Source organism: Herpailurus yagouaroundi, unplaced genomic scaffold (assembly GCF_014898765.1).
Source record: "Herpailurus yagouaroundi ecotype Mexico unplaced genomic scaffold, PumYag 438, whole genome shotgun sequence".
In the NCBI taxonomy this organism is placed as follows: Eukaryota; Metazoa; Chordata; class Mammalia; order Carnivora; family Felidae; genus Herpailurus; species Herpailurus yagouaroundi.
The window spans coordinates 196,360-206,083 of NW_024412655.1; the positions used below are offsets into that span (position 1 = coordinate 196,360).

At 67.5% G+C, this 9,724-nt stretch overlaps 1 protein-coding gene across 2 annotated transcripts in view; it reads right to left on the bottom strand.

Annotated features, from left to right (window-relative positions):
- Window positions 1–4,345, bottom strand: part of BRSK2 (BR serine/threonine kinase 2) — a 23,680-nt gene extending 19,335 nt beyond the window's left edge. The window contains exons 1-3 of one of the 2 annotated variants that reach the window (XM_040464202.1): window positions 4,246–4,345; window positions 2,901–2,990; window positions 187–327 (exon numbers count right to left, since the gene is read on the bottom strand). In XM_040464202.1, the coding sequence (XP_040320136.1) occupies window positions 187–327; window positions 2,901–2,929 (170 nt within the window). In that variant the 5' untranslated portion in view covers window positions 2,930–2,990; window positions 4,246–4,345. The remainder of the gene's footprint in view (window positions 1–186; window positions 328–2,900; window positions 2,991–4,245) is intronic. The other variant, XM_040464203.1, reaches the window with a different exon arrangement.
- Between the last annotated feature and the right edge of the window lie 5,379 nt (window positions 4,346–9,724).

The following is a 9,724-nucleotide window of genomic DNA, read 5'->3' on the forward strand; positions in this document are numbered from 1 at the left end:
GGGGTACGTGGTGGGGTGGGGGGCACCTGATGGGATGGGGGCACCTGGTAGGAGACGGGGGGGTACCTGGTGGGAGATGGGGGGGTACCTGGTGGGGTGGGGGGCACCTGATGGTATAGGGGGTACCCAGTGGGGGATGGGGCCACCTGATGGGATGGGGGCATCTGACAGGGTCGGGGCACACACCATATGGAGTGGCTGTGGCAAAAGTCTAGCGCAGAGATGATCTGTCGGAAGAACTTCCGAGCCTCTTTGGGGGTCAGCCTGCCCTTCTTGACAAGGTAGTCGAAGAGCTCTCCACCAGACACGTGTTCTAGCACCAGGTATCTGCAGGGGACAGGTGGGCGTCAGCTGGCTGTGCACCATGCGGTCAGCCTGCCCCGGTGCCAACCTCTGCCTCGTCCCAGCCTCCGGCACCCTCAGCACGATGGGCCTCCCGGCAGGCCTGCCTCCAGCGCAGCCTCGGGAGGCCTCTGATGCAGGGAAGCTGGGAGCAGGCCACGCCCGACCCCCTGGCTGAGGGGCCGCTGGGCCTCAAGGCAAGAGGGGCGCTGTGGCCGCTGACCCCCATGCAAGCCGGGCTGTGACCCTTCTAGGCCCTCCCCTGCCAGTCCAGGTTGGGCTCCCAGAACAGGGGAATGAATCAGACGCTTAGGCCTGTGGGGCGCCCAGGCCAACAGGGGAGACCCCGAAACAGGGTGGGCCAAGGGGCTGGGGCAGGGTATGGCCAGGGGGTCCCCCGGGGCTGCCCCTCAAACGGGGTCTTGGAAGACAGCGTAAACAGGGTGGCCCCCCAGCAGGATAGTAACTGCCCCCACTGGCTCAGGGGGGCCCTGGGGGCCTGACTGGGGCTGGGGCTGGGGGCTGGGCCACTAGGGGGTTCTGACAGGGGCCTGGGCTCCCTGGTTCTGTGGGCCAGAGCAGAGCAGCTGCCCCAAGGCCAGTGGGCCCCAGCCCAGCACTCCCCTATGCTAGCCTGCTTCCCGGTCTGCAGAGCAGGTGGCTGGCAGGGGTCCAGGGACGAAGGGCCCTCTGGGCTCCTGTGCAGGGCAGGATGGGGACAGCTGGAGGGGGCAAGTACAGTCTCTGGCCTGGTGACAGTGGCTGCAGGGGAGGGACCCCACCCCCCGCTCTGTGTCCAAGCTCAGCCTCACTGATGCCCACAGGAACCCCCGAGGACTTGCTGGAGGAGGCCAAGGGCACGGGCAGGGGGCCAGGAGGTAGGGAACCAGCCGTCTCAAAGGCTTGTCTTGCAGGAACGGAGGGCTCAGCAGGGGTGGGGGCACAGGGGGCCTGAGGAGAGAAGGGGCAGGGAGGGGGCACAGGTGGGATTCTGGCAGGAGGGGCCATCCCAGGGGTCCTGCCCTGCTCCCGAGTGGGAGGCCCAAACACAGCACCTCGGTGAAGGGGTCCCCTGCCTGCTCCTTCACCTGCATGCTCCCAGGGCTGCCTTGGGGAGGGTGCCGGGCCCAGCGGGACCCAGCCTGGCCGCCTGATCGCGCTCCTGCTGGCCGTGGCGTCCCTGCCATTGGGCCTGTGCCCGGCCGTGCCTCCGCTGGGCCTCGCCATCCCAGGCCCCTCCCTGGCTTCCTGACCCCCACCCCAGGCCCCTCCCTGCAAGTATCTCAACATAAATGAGACACGATGGGTCCCCTGCATGTCGTGTGTGAAGGTGGCCAACAATGCCGGCCCCCACACTCACGGGATGTCGCCGGACACTGACCGCAAGGTGGGCCCCAGTCAGGCCGATGGTGGCGGGTCATGCAGGTGTCTCAGGGAGACGGAGTTCCTCGTGCTCACTGGTGTCAGGGGCCCCAGGACCACAACCCGCCTCCTGGTGCCCCTACAGCTATACTGACTCATCTCCGGCCCCCACGTGGGCGACTCTGGTCACCCTACCCTCAAACACTTGGAGTTGGCCACTCATGCCGCTGGGCCTCCAGCTGCCACGGCAAGGGGGGCGGGGGGGGGGTGCCACAGCTATGAGGAAACTGAGGCCCAAAGAGGGACAAACTTGTCAGGGGTGGGATTAGGACCATCCTCAATCCATGTGCCCAAGCCTTCCTGCTCCCCCAGAGCAGCCCTCGCCGTCCGGCTTCGTGCCCCAACCCCCATGGCCCAGGACAGTATGGGCGGGCTGTGGATGGCCACCTGGTGCCAGCCGGCCTGGCCCATGAGGTGCCCACGTCTTTTCCGGGGGCCCCAAGTCGGGCCTGGGGCTTGGGGCTTGGAGTTGAGACCTCGAGGTCCCCTGGGTCAGGCCCCCGCATGCATTTCCTCACTCGATCTGAATGCCCCCAAGAAAAGTGCCACTGGAGCCCCTCCCTGAGGGACAGGGCATCACAGGCTGAGGCCCTCCTACAGCCACACGGGCAGTAGTGACAGGGCTGAGCGCCCCCTCGCAGTGACCCAGTGACCACCGCCCACACCCCGGGTGAGCTCATTGAGGCCCCACGGCGGGCGACCTGGGGCCGGGGGGGGGGGGCAGTCTCCAATTTGCAATCCAGGTGCGCCCAAGATAGTGAGATTTCCGCTGGCCTCTGACTCGGCAGCACGGGGGTGGGTGACCGGGGAGGGTGAGGGGCCTGGTGTGGCCATCGAGCCGTCGGCCAACCTGGGGTCCCAGTCCCGTGAGGGAGCAGATGGGGGCCTCAGTGGGAATGGGGAGGGTCCCTGGGGGCCCTGGCAGAATGACTGGGCCAAGTGGTTCCTGTGGCTTGACGCCGGCCCCCAGCCCCTGCCTCCAGAGAAGCCCTACGCCCTCGGCGGTTCAAGCTGGTGGCTCTGCCGTGGTCTGGGCCAGGAGCACTGACCGTGGACACCCTCTTGAGTTGGCTCCCTCCCCGGGGCCCCACGGCCTCGCCTCTGCCCCCTCCCCAGCTCTCCAGACCCGGCAATACCTACAAATATTTTTTGTTTTCATAAACATCGTGCAGCTTTAGAACGTGAGGGTGTTCGATGAGCTTCAGGATGGCAATCTCCCGCTCCACCTGCACGGGGAGAGAGGTCCAGCTGGGGGCGGGAGCGTCCCCTGCCACCTGCATCCACCCACCCCGTCCCCTCCTACACACAGCCCTGGGGCCAGGTAGACGCCACGCTGCCCTGACCTCGAGGGGGTCTCTGGCTGGTGGGGAGACAGTAGGATCTGAGTGGGCTGTGCCCCCCGCCCGGCACCTCGGTCAGGCTCACGGGGGCGGTGGAGGCTTTGGAGCAGGGCCAGCCTAGATGGGGTCTCTGCCCCTGTGGGCTGGCCCATCCCGTCCCGGGGGCATCACACAAGGGGGGCCGCCCCTCCGCGCCTCCACCCTGGCCCTGCCAGGCCTTGTGGGCTCCTGCCACTGAGCTCGTCTCTGCTCAGATAGCTTCTGTGCATCTTGAACTCAGGGTCCCCAACTGAACACGGTCCCAGGAGCTGTCCAAGGCAAAGTCGGGATCTGCCCCCACCCGCCCAAGCCACCGTTGCCTTCTCTTAAAGCTGTCCCACCTTTGGTCCCTGGGGTTCCTCAGTGGGGCCCACCCCAGTCCCTCCCTGCCCTCCTGGCATACTGGCCACACATGCCCGCCGCGGGAGATGTCCGGGGAAACAAGGGAGGCACAGTCCCCAGGGCAGGGGGCAGCCACGGTGATGCGGAGCCCCCAGCATGCCACCCACGCGCAGAGGTGTAAGTGCCACACCCCCCAGGGAGCAGGCAGGTGGGGGAACCTGAGGCCTGGGCAACCCCTTCCCACCAAGCACCAGTCCATGCGGGGCCCGGTCCGGTCCCAAAGGGGGTCCAGATTCCACCACAGGACGGGCTCCCGGGATGGGGGGAGGGAGGGGGGTGGGAAGCAGGAGGAGCTGTCGTGGTCCCTGGGGAACTGTCACTTCCTCAGAGGAAGGGGCCTCCTCCTGGGTCTAACTGGGGAAACTGAGGCCCAGCCAGCTATCCCAGCAGGTTGGCACGGCACCCGGACGGTGCCCCAGGATGCGGCCTGTCCCTCCTGGGCCCCCGGCTGAGGCGAGGAGAAAGGGCAGGCAGGGCTGAGGAGGGAAGCCAGGTGCAAGGTGGTCACCGGACGCCAGCACAGGGAGGCTGCTCTGTAGCCAGGAGCTGCCCGCCCTGGGCTCCAGCAGGAGCGAGTGGGACCCACCTGGGCTGGCTTCTCTGTAACCCCACCCATGGGACTCTCACCACGGGGACCCGCCGCCAGGCTGTCCCCCCAGACCCCCCAAAGGGCCCCCTTAGGCCCCCCGCCTGAGCTCACCTTCATCAACACAGACTCGCTGAGCTTCTCCCGGTTGACAATTTTGATGGCCACCTTCTGGCACGTGACACAGTGAATCCCCAGCTTCACGAGGCCTGTGGGGTACAGAAGCCCCCTCAGACCCCATCCAGGGCCCCAGTCGGTAGGGACCCCACCCACTCCCCACACAGGCCCCTCACTCAGGGTCTGGTTCCTGTCCCCCACCTCTCTCTGCTAAGTATGCCTCAAGATACCCACAGCCACTGCCCGCCCTCCCACGTCCCTTGGTCACTGCCCAGAACAGCTCTGCCTTGGAGCAGCAGCCCTGCCCCACGCCATGTCCCCCTCCCAGGGACCGGCCCTCTGACCCCCTGCACCCCTCCCCCATGCCCTGGAGGCCATAACACCGAGAGCCCCCGCCCCAGGCCTTCAGCCACTGCCCAGGCACCTCCAGCAGGGGAGCCAGGGTGCCCTCGGGTTCAGGGCCACCCACCCCTCCCCACACAACAGTGTCCAGCTGACTGGTGTCTCAGGGACAGCAGGACGAGCCTAAGGCCACTCCCTGGGCAGCAGCACCACCCCAGCCTGCCATGCCCATGCCCCCCCGTCCTGGGCTCCCCACAGGACAGAATCCACCTCTGCTCTAATGACCATGCTTCTGGGGCTCACAGTCCTGGTTGCTGCTCCCTTGTCATGTGGCCACAGCCAGGCATCCCCTTCCCCTCCCTGGCTGGGACAGGCCACCAGGGCCACCAGCAGCCTCACCCCTGCTGCAGCCCAGCCACGGCCAGCCGCCCTCCTAACCTCTGGCTGGACCCTGCGGTAGCCTTGGGACCAGGACATCCCCACCTGTCCGTTCCTGAGCCCGGACCCCCAACTGTGACATCGTCCAAGGTGACTGTCATTCTCAGACAGGCGTGTGAAGGTTATCGTGATGGCCCCTACCTCCAGCATTTGGGGACAAGGGGGCAGGACCCTTGACCTTAGCATCGCAGCCCGACCCTGACTTGTGCTCTGCCGGGGGTGCCCCTCCTACGGGGATTGAGGGATGCCCGCACTGCTTCACCCAGACCTGGTCAAAGTCAGGGCCCGGAGCACGTGCCTGCCCCACGTTCAGGGTGACGCAGGCCCCGTTGCTGCTGCTTCGGCCGTGACCTTGAACTCCTCGTGCTCACCAGCTGCTTGGTGTGCCCTTCCCCCACTTTTACGCCAGGCCTAGGTAGGGGAGATTCTTACCAACTTGCAAGAGCCCTTCAACTTTATGGGAAATGGATCCCTCGCCATATGAGGGAAAACACGGCCCCTTAATGGACCGCACATCTGTAACTCTGCGTGGCCTCCGTGGCCTCCCGTGGAGCGTGGTCACCCCCGACCCTCCAGGCCCAGCTTCTCACTCTCCCCTTGAGTCAGGATGGGCAGGCCTGTCAGCCACAGCCTCTCGGGTGCACAGGGAGCTCTGGGAGGGCACCTTCGTGGGTGGGGCCCGTGGGCCCGAGCTCCCGTGCTCAGCGAAGACAGATGAGCTCCTGGGCTCGGCGTCATGGCCGCTGAGCTCCCACCCCAGGAAGTGCTGCAGACCCCTGGGGCCTCTTGGGGCTGCCTTTGCCCTGGCCCTGGGCCTTGTGATTCTGGGTCTGCGGGAGGGGCAGGGAGTGCACAGCAGGAAGAGGAGACGGCAGGTGCGTTGCTGTCACCCATCTGTAACCCATGGCTGGCAGCCCGGGGGCTCACGGCCTCCGGGACAGAACCGGCCCCACCGCCCGTCCTATCTCCAGACGGCAGGCACGAGCCAGAGTTCGAGGCAGGACTCTGCCTGGCAAGTCCCCAGAACAAGGCTGAAGGGCCAAGGGGACCTGGGGAAACAGGCAGCAAAGGCCACCACCCCAAAGGGGACAGGCTCCCGCGACCCCCACAGGCTCAGGACAGACGCCTCCCGTGAAGAGACACCCGTGGTCCAGACACGCAACCCCCACGGGGCAGACGGCCATCGCCGCGTCTGGGAGAGCACTCCCGAAACCGGACGGCGTGACCTGGGGCCAGCTCTGCCAGACTGTTCGCGCAGCAAAGACCAGGCAGGGACAGATGTCCTCGAGCGGGAAGGAGCGAAGTGCTTCTGGCTCAGCCACCAGGGTGCCCGGCAGACTTGAAGACGCAACGCAGCTGGACGGCACAGCACGGACGACTCGCTTGGGCCGATGGGCGGGGCCCACGCGAGGACACACGCACACACACCGCGCACACCAGTGCACGCGCGTCCTTAGAAGGCGGGAACCACGGACGTGCGGTGGGGGGAAAAACATCCTCCTGCTTCGAGAAAAGGAAAACAGACGGGTGTCAAAGCGACAGGGCGCTCGACAAACACGCCGGCCGACGGCAGGAGCAGGACACGACCCAGCCGGTGCCACCGCCGTGACCGGAACAGCCATCCTGGCGAGTGCCCCGTGCCAGGCGCTGTGTGAGAAGAGGGACCCCCGCTTCGTGCGCAAGGAAACTCGGCGGTCCCGTCGCCAGCCGCTGCACAGCTGCACAGAAAGGCCGAGGGACGAAGGGCCCAGAGGACAATGGACGCCAGACAAGCCCCACGCCACGGGCCCGGCCCCCCAACAGCACCTCATGGGCCTGTGGGGCGAGGCCAGCCAGGAGGCACGGCCAGGTGCGGGGGGTCGCGCTGGGCACCGGCCTGGAACTCAGGCCGCTCCCTCCCTGCCTTCGTCTTCTTCCACTTGCCACCCCTGCCGAGGAAGTCTCCGGGCCCGCAGACTCCCCCACACGCCTCAGAACCCAGCGTGGAGGTGCCCCTCCTCAGTGAAGCTTCCCTGCCACCCTGGGAGGTGGCCTAGCCCCGGGGGCCTCTGGGGTGGGGCGTCTGCGTTCCCAGCAGGCCTGCCATTTCCCCCAGAGACAGGGAGTGGAGAGTGCGCACCGGGGAGCCCTCCTAAGCGGGCTCGGGATGGCGGGAGGACAGCGTCTGCAGGGAAGCCTGCAATCAGACTAATTCCCCAACCCTGCAGCTGCGCAGGCAGAGCGCCCCATCGTGATGTATGATTGTGTTTGCAGCAAACGTGGGCGCACACCAACGCGGGGAGAGTCTGCCGCGTCACAAACGATCGCCGGGGCAGCGGACGTGGTCCCGCCCAGGCGGCGGGCGCTTGAAGGTGCCGGACCGCCTGTGTCCGCGCCGTAGGAAGACTCCAGGCATCAAGGAGCCCCAGGGGCATCCCGGGGAGGGCTCGGGCGAAAGGCCAAGGAAGAGCCCCGAGCCCCCCAGGGCTGTCCCACCCAGCGGCTCCCCACTGCACCCCAGACTTGGGCACAAACACACCTGTGCCTTAACGGGGGTGCCCACCCCCTGGGGCCCCAAGCCTGGCCAGGAGAGTCCAGAGGCCTGTAGGCCGCCACCTGAGAGCAGAGCCTGCACCCAGGACCCAGGGCCCCAGACAGTGTGGGGCCCTCCCCGTGCCAGGCTGGGGACAGGGCTCCAGGGGTGCACTCCTGCGCTCTCACTCAGCTACTGGGGCCCCTGGGGCCCAGAGGGGGCCAGAGAGCGGGTGGGCGGGGGGCTGCTGGACTGGCTGTGCTCTCCAGGGTGGCTCAGCAGCTCTCTGCAGGCAGTGCCCGGCCCTCCTGCCCTGGTGGCTCTGACCGGCCCTCACACCTGCTGCGGTGGTCTGGAGGGGGAAGGAGGTCGGCCCTGCGTGTGCCGGGCCCCGAGTGGCGGTGAGGGGGCCAGGGCAGCCCCAGAGCCGTGGGGAGCAGACAGGTGGGGCTGGCAAGGGCCAGACCCTCCGGGGCCCCAGCACGGAGGTGGCCTATGGGGCCTTGGAGGGCCGGGGGCAGTCCTGAGCAGACGCCTCACCCTCTGGCTCCTGGGGCTTGACCTTGCCCTCCCTTCTCTTCGTGGTCATGGTCGTTTGGAATAAAACCACGCTGGAGTGCCCCGAGCCCCGGGAGCCCCCAGAGGAGGACCCGGACATCACTGCCCAGACACTGCCCTTCGGTTTGGGCGGAGGTCGGGGAGCAAGTGACGGTGCTGCATCTGGGAGGGAGGGGAACCCTCTGTGCCCCGAGCGCCAGCCCCGTCGCCAAGGAGGGTGGTCAGGGCTGGTGGGCGGTGGGACAGCCTGGGGATGGCCCTCCCTGCGCGGACAGGTGGGGCTTTCGACGAGCCCCCCGTGCGTTTTCCAGCCTCCGGTGCCATTTCCACCACAAGGGCCAAAGGCGCCCACCTGGGCAAAGCCCTGGTCTGACGTGGCCCCAGGTCTGCCTCTCGGTCTCTCAGGGTGGCCTGGCCGCAGCCTGCTGCCCTGAGCCTGACCCTCTGGAGTTGTGGTCGCTCCATCCACTATCTGCTTCGAGCCCTGCAGACCCCACGGACATGCAGCTCAGCACCACCGGGGCCCATCCAGTCTGTCCTTCCTTAACGGGGCCAAGAACCGTCCCTGAAGCCCTCGGCCGTCCACTCCTCTCCCTCCAGGCGCTGGGGCCCCACGGCATGGCCTCCTCCAAGTGCTTGGGAACACGTCACACAAGCACCCTGCCCCCGTCCCTCCACCTGTGGCCGCCAGGTCCAGTGCTCCCCGGGCTGGCTCCACGGCGTCCTGAGCTGAGCACCCTTGTCCAGCCACCCTGCGTGGCTGCTGCAGGGAGGCGGGGACAAACAGAGGCCTGACTCCTTCCGGTAACATTCCTGTGTGAGGTCCATCTCTGATGTCCCCGTGCGCTGCCCCCCCCCCCCGCCTGGGCCCCTGGGCGGGCAGAAGAGCACGGTGGCCCAATCCCTCCAACCCCCTGCCTCTGTGCATCCTCCCCTCCCTGGCAGGCCCCTGTCCCATCCCCCGTGGGGGCGCCTGAGAGGAGTCAGGTGACGACGGCAGACCGACCTCGAAGTCTCCGCGTGGACTCACGTGAGGTCATTAACCGCCAGCGCCACGGCAGGCACCCGCTGGCCGCCCTTTCTGCGTGTCCGCCACGTGCCGGGGTGGAGGGCCCCGCGCAGAGAGGAACCCGGAGCACGAGAGGCGTGTGCACATGCAGCACAGGCCCCGTGGCATGATCTGCCACGCCTGCACCCCCCCGCACTGCTGACTGGCCGCGGGCCGGGGCCACGTGAGTCCCGAGGGCTCTGCAGGCACCTGGAAACGCCACCGGCCCTGCCTGCAGAGCCCCGTGAAGCGATGCGCACGGGGCCACAAGCAAAGGCAGAAATGACTGCCTCAGCCGCTTCTCATTCCAGTCACCACGTCCAGATCCTGCCATCACCACAGGCGCCCACCCCTGGGGAATGGAGCCCCTTGGGGCTGGGGCTTCTCCGAACGTGGTGGAGACTTGGGCACCCCCCACCCCCACACCATCTGCAGGGGCTCCGTGGGCGCCCACGGAGCCCCTGCGCCCCCCTCAGCCACAGGCCGTGGTCCTGCCTCAGGAGTTTGCCAGAAGGCCCTTCTTGGTGTCTGGCAGCCTGAAGACCGGGGAGGAAGGTGAGAGTTCAGGGAGAGGGTGG